Source organism: Hyla sarda, chromosome 1 (assembly GCF_029499605.1).
Source record: "Hyla sarda isolate aHylSar1 chromosome 1, aHylSar1.hap1, whole genome shotgun sequence".
Lineage (NCBI taxonomy): Eukaryota > Metazoa > Chordata > Amphibia > Anura > Hylidae > Hyla > Hyla sarda.
In genome coordinates this window covers 186916659-186931803 of record NC_079189.1, presented here as the reverse complement: position 1 = coordinate 186931803, position 15145 = coordinate 186916659, and the positions used below count along the sequence as shown (strand labels likewise).

Below are 15145 nucleotides of genomic sequence, written 5' to 3'. Positions count from 1 at the left end.
ACACACTGATCTTTTACATTGATCACTGGTTTCTCATAAGAAACCAGTGATCGATGATTCTGCCGCATGACTGCTCATGCCTGGATCTCAGGCACTGAGCAGTCATTCGGCGATCGGACAGCGAGGAGGCAGGTAGGGGCCCTCCCGCTGTCCTGTCAGCTGTTCGGGATGCCGCGATTTCACCGCGGCTATCCCGAACAGCCCACTGAGCTAGCCGGCATGCTTTCGGTTTCACTTTAGACGCGGCGTTCAACTTTGAACGCCGCGTCTAAAGGGTTAATAGCGCGCGGCACAGCGATCAATGCCGCACGCTATTAGCCACGGGTCCCGGCCGTTGTTAGAGGCCGGGCCCGAACCGCTATGACGCGGGGCCACGCCGTGGCCCCACGTTATAGATCGGGAGTGGACACATGACGTTCCAGTACGTCATGTGTCCTTAAGGGGTTAAGAAAGTTTAAAGTGTACCCGTCAGATCCAACTATATATATATATATATATATATATATATATATATATATATATATATATTATATTATTTTTTAAATATATCACACAGTACTAATCCTGACATGTACGTCTAATTTTTAATGTATCTAGCACCTTTAATTTTTTTATTACACTTTTAATTTTTTTTTTTTATTCGTTTTATTGAAAAGTAAATAACTTTAGACCACAGGCCCATTAAAGTGAACACGAAGCATATCTACAGTACATAGAAAAGGGTCATGAGACCATACATCAAAATACAGAATGCAAGCGACAGGATACTCCAGGTTACATCACATGGTATACATCGAAGTCATAAAACACTACCCAACTGAGGTAGGTAAACTGAAAACAAAATAGAACAAGAAGGCGAACATTCGCCAAAATTAGCAATCGTATACCATCCCGCGAGGAGCAACAATACTATCACTAGTTAGTGGTACCATCAAATAACCCATAATAAATAACCCCGAAAGGCAACCCACGCATCCAAGGAAGAGAAAAAGAATCGACAAACGTACACAGAAAGAGAAACAAAGGTTAGTAGAGACAACAGACAGCAAGCATAGCATCAATGTATCTTACATTGTCCCAGAGGAGGTCACAGAGTACGAGCATTGAGTCAAGGGAGAGGAACACCAACCACCCCACACAGAATAAAATTTACCCGGGCACTTCCTATTTTTGTACACTATGTGTGAGAAAGGCAGTGTAGCATTCACCACCTTCCATTGAGTCAGGGTAGGAGAGCCGGGGTCCATCCATTTAAGAGCAATAGCCTTCCTGGCCAAGAACAAAGTTTCCCGCAAAAACGTACGTACGTGATGTGTCCATATCTCTTCATCCAAGATACCAAAAAGGCAGATCAAAGGATCAAGAGATAGGGAAGGTTGAGCCAGAGTAGCTAAAAAAGTGAGCACTGCATGCCAGAAAGCTGCGATATAGGGGCAGGCCCATATCAAATGCCAAAAGTCTGCCCTGGCAGCGCTACAGCGATGACAAGCATCGGAGTCTGAACGACCCATTCTATGGAGCCTTAAAGGAGTGATATAACTATAGTGTATAATGTTCAATTGGATCAATTTATTATTCGCTGCCGGGGACACTAACATGTGGGAGGAAAAAATGTCCTCCCATTCATCCTTAGTCAAATTAGGGATATGGGATTCCCAATGCCGGACCGCCGGTACTGGAGTGCGGGAGTTCTTGGCCTGAATAAGGTGCGTGTACAGGATGGACACCAGCCCCCTCGGACCCTGGGACTTCAGAACCCCAATGAGGGGAAACGCATTACACTTTTAATTTAGCTCACTAGTCTGAATTCCTCTCAAAATGGGGGCATGGCCTCACTGCAGGTCTCCGCCCCCTCCCTCAGTATGTTGTCTGCTCACATCTCCCCTAGCATTAGCAAAACTACAACTCCCAGCTTGTCCTCACAGACAGTAGCGGGACACAAGCTGACAGTGGGAGGATTTTTCCTCCAGCTATGATCCCTGCACTCACAGCTGTCAATCAAGGAAGTGTGTCCATGACATAGGTGATAATGCATGGACACAGCAGGACTAGTATGTGTCCAAGCAGGCGGGGGGGGGGGGGGGGCAGTTGTTTGACTGGCTTTTTCAGTGTGAAATACTGAAAATTTGCTAATGAACGCAATTGAAAAACCTATTGGTTATACATGCTTTACAACATATCAAACGTTTTTGTATATGACAGTGCCCATTTAAACATATTTTACTTTATACAATGAAACCATTTAAAACAACCACTCAAAATTGCATTGCAAGATAATCTTCAAGAGAGGTGGCCTTAAAAGGATGCCCGATATGCAAAGTATATAATGAATATTAACATCTACCGTAGGATTGCTTGTCTGTTTAAAGGCAAAAGCGACATGGCAACTGACAAAATCACACAGCCCAAGACTGTAATATTGGACATGGCACTCTTTAGAAGAACTGGAATTCATGTAACACAGCTTGAGTCAGCCAAAACAGGAGCCGCTGTCAGTTATGGCTCATAGAGGGACATCCCTTGTGAGGTCTTAACGTAGCATATAGACAAGGGTTTTTTGCCAGACGGGCCCCTTTGCCCAAAATGGTCACTCTGATAAAGCTGAATTTATTGGAGGACTTCTAGACCAATGTATAATACCTCAATATATTTATACACACCTGTATCCTCATTGTTGAAGATTCTTTTGTAAGGTGTCCAGTGCATGACCTGCCTGAGGGCATCATCTGTAGTCACTGCAGTGCCATCAGGGTTTGCATAAAATAGTAGCAAAGGCTGGTAATGACACCGAATGCACTTGGTGACTACATCCTTCCATTTAGTTCCAACCTTGGAAAAAAAATAAAAAAATAAAAAAAGACACCTTTAGGGAATGGTCCCACATCGCATATACGTAGAGTATTTCACAGTGCGCAGTGGCTGACATGTGGGACCACCTCCAAACCTCACTGTGCACACAGAGCTGCCATGTTTGTCTGCTCATAGGAGAATACGCAAATGTGCCACTGTACAGCAGATTTTGCCCAGCGTGGAAAACGCTTCATATACTTAATGTCTGACCCTACCCGTAACATACAAAAACACAAAATACTTTTTACAGCTTTTATTAGGCCTTAGACAATTACCTCTTTAACTGAAGCATCATCAAATAAAACCCATCTGGCACTTTTTGTATGATAGGCAAAGGCACAATAGTGTCGGCTTGTATAGCAGATCATACCCACAAGGTAAAGTCTACTCTCTTTTGCGTGTTCATCAGTAACCCTAAAAAATAACTAAGGGGAAAAAGAAATAAGCTTTAGTTTGCACCACATCTGAAATGTAGGCCTCATATGTCTAATTTATATTAGTATATATTATGATTTCTCTATGCATGCAGAAACATCTACTGGTGATATTTAAGAGACTACAAGATACATACCCCAGGTAAATAAAGCTGTGTAGCCAAATTCCGAACAACATCTTCTGTCAAGTCAGAGTTTTCAGAATCCCACACCAGACCAATAGTTACTATCTCTGGACAATTCATTAGCACCCGTCGAATCTTGATCTTCTGTCCACAATTGCTCTAAATGAAGAGACATTAAAATGAAAAAGGTTTAAGATACTGGTGAAGTGTGATCTCAAACCAACATTATTAAAAGATTCTGTAGATTACTTAAACCCCATTGAACTGCTCAGAAAGTTCTGCTTCACCCAGCTTGAATAACAGTGTACTTACGGGACATTTTCTATAGTCGTCTGAAGTGTTTGCGGCCTGTAATAACTCTGCAAACATCTCTGGCTTCAGGCGCTCATGTCTCTCCAGCATTCGATCAACTTCATTACTACACAAGACGGGGGAAGATACCCAGGTGTTAAAATCCCAAAAGAGAAGATCCTCATTTTCTTTACAATTCATTATATGCCTAGTTTCTCATTACTACATATTGCTATAGCGATTACTGATCCCTAGGGCTTTCATTTTCTTTGTGGCTACCTTTCATGTATAAACCATGTAGTATGCTAGCGAGACAAGTAATGTAAGTCTCACATTAATATTGACTAAATGCAGATTAGTATTACCATTACAATATATTAGAACTGTAAAAATATGATGCACACAATTTATATTTGCTTAGTATTCTCCTTTATCCACATTCCTTCTGACTTAGCATTGGGGTCCTAACTAGATCTAACATTCCCAGCACCTATCATTCACATTAAGCTGAACGTGTAATAGTACACATTATAAACTACACTAACTTCGATAGCTGCATCATTTCTGATCATAATGTGCATGCAGAAGAAACTTGTTACCTATGGCTAAGTGGAGTTCCTGCCTTTTAGGTGGTGGGGTTATTCGCAATTTCACTCTCTCTCTCCAAACCACGTGCTGCGTATTTCAGCTACCTGGTGCCATGAAATTGCTGTCATTCTCTCAGTATTGTATACATCTGAATAAATAGGCTCACTAGTGGAAATGTTGCTTGCAATGAGCTGACAATTCTCTCAGCTTAGCTTAAAAAAAGGTCCCCTGCCTGCCCAGATACATGATAACACCAAATAACACTTACTGGGCCTCATTTACTAAGAGAGTTGTGTTTTTACTAGTGGGAAATGTTTCAGACTTGTAGGATTCCTCTCTATTTACTATGGAGATCACAGATTTACAAGTCTGGAACATTTTCTGACCAGCTTTTCCTAGGTGGAAATTTCCAGACATTTAATCACAGGATTTTATGTGAATTCAATAGTAATTAGGTCTGGTTGCGAAACCACGTCCCCTTTGCGACAGACCACACCCTTTTTTCAGGTTTCCACAATGCAATGTCGGGTTAGTTGGATTTTCCCGGTGCACAATGTCGCACAGTGTGAGACATGTCTCAGACACCGTGCACCAAAATAACTTGGAAAAACCTGACAAAAACTAGTGGGTTTTAAGCTTAATAAATGAAGGCCACTGTCCTTTTCTAACTACCTCTGTCAAAAAAATCCATCTACAGCTCACTTGTTAGCAGCAATACATTTAGCAATGTAATGCGAATGGATATGCGAGGATCTGCATGAAAGCAACATGAGACAAGGCATTTATACCTCTCACCATACAATTATATTTACACGTGCTCATTTTTTGCAAAGGTTAAAGCACATTAGCAGTGCCGCGCTTTAGCTAAATTGCAGAGAGCTCACATATTCAGACATGATGTAAGTAGTTTTTCTGAAAACTGACAGTAAGAGGTTTTCATTCGCAAAGTCAGAATTTCTAAGCTAACTGCTCACGGTCGTTCATACAATGAGGCAGCACAGCGGCCAAAAGAAAGAACATCTGCTTGTGTCTGGAACCCTGGGCCCAAATAACATGGTGCACTTACAGCCTAAGTCACAATTCAAAAAGGCTGCAATTTAAATAAAACCTTAACATGCTAAAGTCCTCCCACACCTCAGTAACCGAGCATTATTTATCGGGAAATTGGAAAAACTTTTCCCAACAAAGCTTCGAATGCCTCTGAGTCACTAGAAATAAGAACGTGGAGTGAAGTAATTTCCTGCCACTTATGTCTGGAGCACAGAACTAAATGGGTTTCTGACAGGATTAATTGGAAAATGCTCCATACTGGAGAAACGCTCCCTGCCTTCTCAAGGTTCACCATAATAACATGTCACATTTCCAAAAGCTGCTCGAGACATTTAGCTCCCCATTCACTGAGATCCCTTATTGCTAGAGATCATTGCTGTGTAAAAACTAAACTTACTATTACGCTAAGTAACTAAGGCTCAAGTAGAAGCAGAGTAAAAAAGCTGCATAGGGGTACATTTACCACACACAAACTCCATTGGAAACTCCACACGTCATAGCAAACAGCATTACTGAGGACAATAATAGAATTAGAAGCAGCACTATGAAGGCAAGCTAGGAGACTAAAGTATTGTGAACAACCAATCAATGGTTGCATGGTCTGCAAAAATGACCACTTGGGAGCATATGTGGTTTCCTACCTTTTGGCAGCTTAAGCTAATTATGTAGATTTATCAAAACCTGTGTAGAGGAAAAGTGGTGCAGTTGCCCTTAGCAACAAATCAGATTGCTTCTTTCATTTCTCAGAGGCCCTCTTGAAAAATGAAAGAAGTTATCTGATTAGTCGCTTTGGGTAACAGAACCGCTCTTCCTCGACAGATATTGATAAATCATCAATATCTGCACAAATCAGATGACTTGTTAAAACATTCAGCTTTATATACACTGCTCTATTATGGCATGGGGCAAAGATCATATGGCTGGCTCTTTTCTTCCCTATGTTCAGTCATCGTAAGGCTGGGTTCACACCACGTTTTGTTAAATACGGTTCCTGTATATGGCTGGGAGGAGGGGGCGGGGCTTAATTGCAGCGCCCGCACTCAGCCGTATTCGGCAACCGTATTTAATGCATGTCTATGAGCCGACCGGAGTGAACCACAGCCTCCGGTCAGCTTAGTTTTCGGCCGTATGCGGTTTCCTGACCACAGGCAAAAACGCGACATGCATTAAATACGGTTCCTGAGTGCGGGCGCTGCGATTAAGCCCCGCCCCCTCCTCCCAGCCGTATATGGGAACCGTATTTAACAAAACGTGGTGTGAACCCAGCCTAACACTTTAGCTAGCAGTGTGCCAGCCAGACAGAATCACAACGTATGCAGGTCAATCTCCAATGGCAGAGCAGGGAGCTGGGAAGAACTAATGCTTGCTATACTATGTGGGCAGTTTTATAGGATTACATAAAAGTGAGAGACGGACTTTAAGGATGGACATTCATCAAAAATTATATGCTTGGATGTATACATTTTGTACATTAATTCTTTTGGCACTATCCTTGATGGACTTAATCACCTGTTTTATTTAAAGATAAATGAGAAAAGATGGGGAAGGTTTAGCACATTTGAGCAGAGGAGCAGTAAACGCTTTTGACCATAGCAACCAGATTGATGCTTTTTTTTCCCACACATTGGGGGAGATTTATAAAAACCTGTCCAGAGGAAAAGCTGCTGAGTTGCCCAGAGCAACCAATCAGATCGCTTCTTTCATTTTTCAGAGGCCATTTCAAAAATGAAAGAAGCAATCTGATTGGTTGCTATGGGCAACTGGCAACTTTTCCTCTGCACAGGTTTTGATACATCTCCCCCACTGTGTGTATGCAGAGTATTTCACGCTGCGCAGTGGGAAATACACTGCATATTCTTCTCTGAGAAGACACACAGGGCTAACCGGGCGGCAACCCTGTGTGTGAAATAAGGTATTGAGGTTGGGCCAGTGTGCCAGTGCAGCCAGCATGCGGCCAGCCTCTAAATTTCACAGCGCAAACACAGCTGCCCCTGGGTAGCCCTGTTTCTGATCTTGAGAATATGCAGCTTATTTCCCGCTGCGCAGCATGAAATACGCTGCATATACGCACTGAGGGAGATTTATCAAAACCTGTGCAAAGGAAGAGTGGTCCAGTTGCCCATAGCAACCAATCAGATTGCTTCTTTCATTTTCCACAGGCCTCTTTAGAGGCCTGTGGAAAATGAAAGAAGCAATCTGATTGGTTGCTATGGGCAACTGGACCACTCTTCCTCTGCACAGGTTTTGATAAATCTCCCCCACTGTGTGTTCCTGCCTTAAAAAGGATGCTGGACAGCTGGAATCTGACTGGTTGCTATGGGCAACTACTCTGCACAAGGTTTGATAAATGTCCCCCTTTATTCTTCAGTGCATCTTTCAAACACTTTTTATTAAGAAAAAAAAAAAGTAGATAAGAGATGAAAGGGTTGAGATTCAGCATAATCCCCTTACAACAAAATTACTAGGTTACCCAAGGCCACTAGAGAGCACAGCATTTTAGATGTGGAGTGGGCCTGTATGTGAAATGGCACATAATGCTGATCATTTAGGGCTTTTGTTGAAAAATACATAAATAAATAGAAAAAAAATATATAAAACACATTAGGACTGGTATATACTTACCAAAGTGCAGTAGTGGAAATGTAACGTACAAACTCTGTAAAAGGCAAAGGATCGGATGACGCTCCACAACTTCGACAGACACACTGTAGAAATCAAATATGTGTTTAAGGAAAAATAAGATGAAAAAGGGGCAAATATTTGCAATAAGACACCTGAAGTTTTATACCTGCTCATAAAGAGTCATTGCAAACTTCTGATGGGTAATGCAAGATTTTGACGTGCACATGTCACCCTCACTATTTGGCACAATATGGAAATGAATTCGCTGTAGTATATTTTCCTGTAAGTTGCACACAATGGAAAGAAAAAAAAATCATTATTGAAAGCAAGGGAGCAGAAGAGATAAAGACCTTCATGTATGGATTTATTGGCTTTTAAAGTAAAAAAAAAAAAATAACCAGCCACAATAAAGGGGCACATGTACAAAGTATTTTGGCCATCTGCTTGGCTATGAGAATACTACAGATTTACAGAAATATCAGGCACCTATACTGAAGCCATTTCTCTAAAGTACACTAATGTTGATTTTATATAAATCATTAAATATATGCATATATTAAATGGCCTGAAAAAAATTCTGAATTAAAGCAGACCTTGCTTTTGGAAACTGATCAACAAATGTATGTCTCCACAGATGGTCCCTATAAAATTGCTGGATTACTGTAACTTCAATGTTTTACACCACAGAATCTCCGGCCAAAGTTACAAAGGGTGGCGTTACGACTGCATGGCCATCATTGCTGTCCCCATAGGGGGCAATGCATTTCTGAATGGATCTGCCGAGTGTTCATGTACGCATTCTTTTTGGCGGATCCACTAAGAAATGTATTGTCGTCTAAGAGGGCAGCAGTGCAATCTGTGCAGACCCAGTGTCACCCTAGGGATCTCTGGCGGAGATTTCATGATGTGAAACCGGCCTTAAAAAGGAGAACTGTAGTGAAAATGTTTCCATTACCTCTGTGCCCGGGCTGCAAAAATGAAGGAAAAAAAAAAAAGTTCATCTTTCGACGTTCCCCCATTGCACAGATACCAGCATCCCTGTCCTACTGTGCTGGTCTTCTTCCTGGGGAAAGTGAGTCGTACAGTGAGTCATACTGTGCTACGCATATCGCCGGATGAAGCGATGTCCCACCTTGGCCGGTGTCAGTAAGGAGCCTGGGCCCCACCTTCTCCCTGCTGCCCGGGCTCCTTACATGACAGTGCACTCAGCCTATCACCAGCCGAGGCGGTGCATCCCTGCGGCTGGCGATATGCTGAGTGCAGTATGACTCACTGTCCCCACCAAGAGGACTAGCACTGGAGGACAGGGACGCCAATATTGGCACAACGGGGGAACGTCGGAAGGTGAGTTAAAGTTTGTTTTTATGTTTTTGCAGCCCGGCACAGAGGTAATGGAAAAACATTCACCACGGTTCTCTTTTAAAGGAGAACTACGGGATTGAAAAATGTATCCCCTATCCTAAGGATAGGGGATAAGTTTCAGATCACAGGGGGTCTGACCGTTGGGGCCCCCCGCGATCTCCCGTATGGGATTAGAGAGGGCGTGTTGCCCACCGCACGAAGCAGCGGCCGACACGCCCCCTCCATACACTGCTATGGGAGAGCCGGAAATTGCTGAAGGCAGCGCTGCGGATCTCCCATAGCAGTAAATGGAGGGCGCGTGTCAGCCGCTGCCTCGTGCGCTGGTCGACACATGCTCTCTATGCAGAGAGCCGCGGCCCCGTACGGGAGATCGTGGGGGGCCCCAGCGGTCAGATCCCCTGCGATCCGAAACTTATCCCCTATCCTTAAGATAGGGGATAACATTTTCAATCCCGTAGTACTCCTTTAAGGGAAAAAAGGTTTCAAGGAACACAGCATCACACATTTTCCAAGGTTGCTTGCAACTTTCATTCCCATAGGGAAATGCTGGTCACTAATGCAACTCAAAGCCTTGTCTAGTTCTTCTAGATTAACTGTGGTTCATATAACGGAATGCCCAGCTTCTCTATTTTGGCCAATTACTGTGGGCACTTTCAGAGATTGCCAATTTGTTAAAAATTACAAAACATTCATTACATTTTATTTGGCAAGTCTCCCATTAGATCAGTAAGTAATAAAGTGTTATTCATCACAGTTCCTCCTTTTGGCAATTTTCTCGAAATATATCGGAAATCAGCTTTAACAGCAACAAAGGAACAGGTGGTCAGAGGTGCTGATGCCCATTCAGATATATGTTTAGCAAAAATTGTAACTTGTGTGATATTGTATATTATGGAATGAGTAAAACAGACAACACTCACAAAACACTCAGCAGCATCATCCATTAGGCCAAGCTGGAAGCGGTGCTCATCTTTAAAGCTTTCGGCAAGGGCAAGCCTCATGGCATCCGAAGGGAGGACCTTCTCCCGACTAGTTTGAAATTGGGAAAATATGGACTGTAGGCAAGAGAAGCAAAACAGCAGCTTTATTAAACACTATTGAACAATGCCAGAATTATGATAATTTTCTGTTCTATAAATTAGCCATGCCCCTTTTATCAGCAAGAACAAACATTTGAGACCGAGGGGGGCAGAGAGAGAGACACAGAGGGGGGCAGAGAGAGAGACACAGAGGGGGGCAGAGAGAGAGACACAGAGGGGGGCAGAGAGAGAGACACAGAGGGGGGCAGAGAGAGAGACACAGAGGGGGGCAGAGAGAGAGACACAGAGGGGGGCAGAGAGAGACACAGAGGGGGGCAGAGAGAGACACAGAGGGGGGCAGAGAGAGACACAGAGGGGGCAGAGAGAGACACAGAGGGGGGCAGAGAGAGACACAGAGGGGGGCAGAGAGAGACAGAGGGGGGCAGAGAGAGACACAGAGGGGGGCAGAGAGACAGACTGACTTAAACGGGGATAAATATGGAAGACCGGAAGAGGGCCTCTGAAACACAAAGTTTAAATCAATTAGCTTCTGAGTGGGAGAGGGTACCCCACAATACAAGACCTCAGACTTTTCTTAACATGAAGGCCAGACAACTCTGCAAAATCTGACAATCTTAAACAGATTTGGAAGAGATATAAGGGGTTGTGTTAAGTATTAGGTCATCCGCAAATTAAGTTTATAGGAACGAGAGCCCACCTATATTTCTTTAACACCAGGACAGGACCAGAGAACAGTTGCCAGGGACTTCATCACCAGGGCAAAAAGTGCCAGGGATAGGGGACACCCCTGACAAGTGCCCCGAGATATAGAGATTGGACGAGGGGTGTCAGTAGGCATCTCAAGAAAAGCCTTCGGACAGGAATAGAGCAATCGAAGAATGCTCACAAACGGACCGGAAAAGCCCATCCTCTCCAGGACCGCAAAAAGATACTGCCAAGAAACGCAATCAAATGCCTTCTTGATATCAAATACCAACAAAGTAAGCGGAAGCGAGAAGGCATTCGAATGGTCCACTAGATGGAGTACCTTCTGGACATTATCCGAGGCTTGTCTGCCTGGCACAAAACCCACCTGGTCCTAGAGGACCAGTTGGCATAGGAAGCCATTAAGAATCGAAGTGAGTATCTTAGTGTCCAAGTTAATTAAATCAGTCTGTAGTTGTGTACCTGGAAAGGATCCATATAATGTTTGGGTATGAGCGTTATAAGGGCATCAAAGTACTCATGGGGAAGCGAATCGGATGTAAATACAGAGTTATTCAATTTGGTAGGGGGGGGGGGGGGGGGGGGTCAGCTGGGCAGCAAACTTTTTATAATAAGCTGCTAACAGCCCATCAGGATCTGGAGAATTGCCAAGCTTTAGATTGGTGATGGTCTCCCACACAGTATGAGGGGCATTCAAGACCGCTCTAGCCTCCTCAGTTAGAGTAGACAGAGGGACAGTTCTCAAGTATTCACAAAGACGATCCCCATGAGTAGGTGGACGGTGGGGCTCACTATAAAGTCTAGCATAATAGTAGTGAAAGACCGAGTAAGTACGATGCGGATGAGATATAATCAAACAAGGGCGCAGCTGGATCCCATGAATAACATTCAAAGACTGATGCCGACAGAGCATGTTAGGCAAAAGTCAGTCAGGTTTGTTAGCGAAACAGTAGAATTTCGCTTTGGTCCAGCGGACAGCTTTTTCCACATGGACCGAAAGGATGGAGTCCAGCTGCACCCTGGTATCCTGCTTAGCTTTATATAAATAGGCATCAGGGCGCCTCTGGACGCCAAGGACAATTTGGCCAATTTGTGTTCTAGCATAGACTTGCCTATCACATGCTTTACGGAGACCCGAGGCAATAGCAACAATATGGCCTATAATAAATGCTTTATGAGAAGACCACACCCACATTGGTTCCGATCCATAACTATCGTGATCAGCCAAAAAAGTAGTCAAGTCCTCAGACACCTGAGATACTACGGAAGGATTATTTAGAAGAGCCTCATTAAGGCGCTATCTGAATGGTGTGTGTGGCCTACCCACAAAGTCCAGTGCAGCCAAGACTCATCGTACGACCAGGGCTCAACATGTCTAGCAAATAAGCAGCCAGTCTATCCTAGTATAGAGCACATGAGCAGAAGAATAGTACGAATACTCCCGGGCCATCCCATTATGTTCTCTCCACATGTCTGCTAAAAAAAGGGTTAATGAGACGCTGCTGTGCACCCGAGCGATGAAACCTAGTCATGCTAGAACGGTCCAGTTTTCCACTGAAAACAAAGTTAAAGTCTCCGGCCCAATGCAACGTGTCATAACTCAGTGTAGAGACATACCGACAGAGTATTGAAATATGCAATAGGGTCATCATTTCGTGCATAGGAATTAAGTAAACAAACTCGCTGCTCATACAGGGAGCCCAAAATAACCACATAATGCCCTTCAGGATCAATTACCGTACTGGTAACTTCAAGGGGAAAATCATTATGTAGACAAACAAGAACACCCCTACTTTTAGTCTCAAAAGATGCCAGATACATCCTAGAGTATGACCTATGAAGAAATTTAGGGAAAGACCGAGGGGTAAAAACGTGTCTCCTGTAGACCAAAACTAAAACTAAACAATTAAAGAAAAAGAATGAACCACAATCCAATAACGGGGGAGTCAATGTAGCATCAGTCCCAGCAATTAGGAAAAAGTCTGAACAGTCCCCCAGACCGAAAAATCTAGGTTAAAGGAAGATCCAAAGACCAGGCAATGTTCTCCTTATCTTGTGCTTCAGACAGGGAGCAGACCACATATTGTCTGCTGCAAATCTGGAAGGCCAAAGAAAAAGGGGAATCTCCAACGGTACCTGACACCTTCTTGTGAGGCCAAAGTGATGGGTCGAAACTGCCGACAACATTCCAGTGTAGAGGGAGCCAAATCAGAAAAGAGCCGGACTGTAGACGGCATAACCGGGAGAGTCTCTAGGTTGGGAGCCACGGCCAGCAATTTGTCTCGCATCTCCACGTAGTGCAATTTGAAAACGACATATTTCGAAATGTTTGGGTTGCGGGGCCTAGTCAGGGCCCTATGAACACGATCCATACGGAGCACTTCCGGGTATGCATCAGGTAGCAAAGCTCGAAATTGCGTGGTGATTGAGGGTTTCAAATCAGTCACCTGTTCGGGCAGGCTACGGATACGAATAGTCGCCCTCCAAGACCTGTTCTCCAGGTCCTCAAGTTTCAGTTCCAGAAACTCTAGCTTCTCAGCATGGTCAATCAGGTCTTTATGATCAGCATCTAACGTGTCTGCCAGCTCCACCATCTTGTGTTCATTATCTGCTATCCGCTATCCCAGTACCTGGATCTGGGTGGTGAAGATCTGCACAGCTTTCCCCAGATCAGCCCAGAATAGCCTCTGAATGCTGCGAAATATGGACACAGGAGATAGAGAGGCCAGATATTGTTCAGTCTCCTCCTCCGAAGCCCCGTCACGGCTAGTAGCAGGCGCCGCCATATTAGAGGGGGCAACCCGGAATAACTCTTGAATTGATTGAGAAAGGTGCTGTGAATCAGCCTGGAACTACTCCTACCGGAGCAGGACACCTGTCAAGGCAAGTCTCTTCTGCTAACTGCCGATAACGGCGCTAAGTACAGCTTATAACAGCGTGGCCGCCATGGAGCTCACATCCCGAGTCCTCCTCCGTGAGCCGCACGAATGCACCCCTGTTCTCTTGATAATTTAGGTCAGTATAATTACAATAATAGCAAAAACTATATTAATTGGGTATGTTTAACTACTTTTAAAATATTTTAAATCGGCACTGTCAGATACAAAAACATTTTATATGTTGTATATCTTGCCAAAACATTAACCTTTCTAATATACTTCATAAGAAAAGGTTATTTCCTTTTCATAGATATCATGGCTTAAAAATCATGGCTTTGTCCAAGCTGAAGCACAGGCATGGACAAAAGTCCAGTAAGCGAGGGTGGGCTAGCACTCCTCTGTGCTCTCTCCTGTCTGATTGTGCTCTCTCCTGTCTGATTGTGCTCTCTCCAGAGGAGTGCTATCAGACTGGAAAGAGCACAGAGGAGTGCTAGCCCACCCTCACTTACTGGACTTTGTCCATGCCTGTGCTTCAGCTTGGACAAAGCCATGATTTCTATAAATATAATAGAAACGTTAATGTTTTGGCAAGATGCACAACATAAAAATGTTCTCTCCCTAAACTAGTGTTTTTCAAACTGCCTCCAGCTGTTGCAAAACTACAACTCCAAGCATGCTCAGTTGGCTCGCTCTGGAGATCAATAGAGAGGACCCGCCCTCTTCTTCTGAAAGACTTGAAGACAGTAAGCAAGTAAATAAAGGCAATTCTGATATATAGGTCATATGCACATAAAAATAACATGTACATGATCAGGATGGGGTACGGAGGTTACGCTTTAAGGTCAAAATGTGCTGTGTCCTTAAGAGGTTTAAACAAAGTCCATCTAGAAGACAACTTTTGTTAGATTGCTTATACTGATCAGTCTTGTAAGGCCTCTGGCTTTAATAGCAAATAATCGCCACCCCACAATTGAATTGCAGGTGTTGCTGATTGAAGACTTTCGCGGTGGGGTGCGGCGGGGGGGGGTGGGAACGGTGGCGGTGATAGGTCTCAGGACCCCCCGGACAGGCAGGGGGAGAGAAGCGGGTGGCGGCGGCAGCCTATGGCACCGCAAAAGCCACTGCAGTGCATTGATTTAAAGCACCCGCTTTAAATCAATGATCTGCAGCGGTGTCCGCGGGGGGGGGATAAATAGCCG

The 15145-nt window shown here is 44.1% G+C and overlaps 1 protein-coding gene across 1 annotated transcript in view; it reads right to left on the bottom strand.

Annotated features, from left to right (window-relative positions):
- Window positions 1-15145, bottom strand: part of USP53 (ubiquitin specific peptidase 53) — a 60172-nt gene that overhangs the window by 28346 nt on the left and 16681 nt on the right. Inside the window, exons 3-9 of the mRNA XM_056565847.1 lie at window positions 10243-10377; window positions 8127-8240; window positions 7961-8043; window positions 3722-3827; window positions 3422-3568; window positions 3126-3275; window positions 2661-2829 (exon numbers count right to left, since the gene is read on the bottom strand). Coding sequence (XP_056421822.1) covers window positions 2661-2829; window positions 3126-3275; window positions 3422-3568; window positions 3722-3827; window positions 7961-8043; window positions 8127-8240; window positions 10243-10377 — 904 coding nt within the window. The remainder of the gene's footprint in view (window positions 1-2660; window positions 2830-3125; window positions 3276-3421; window positions 3569-3721; window positions 3828-7960; window positions 8044-8126; window positions 8241-10242; window positions 10378-15145) is intronic.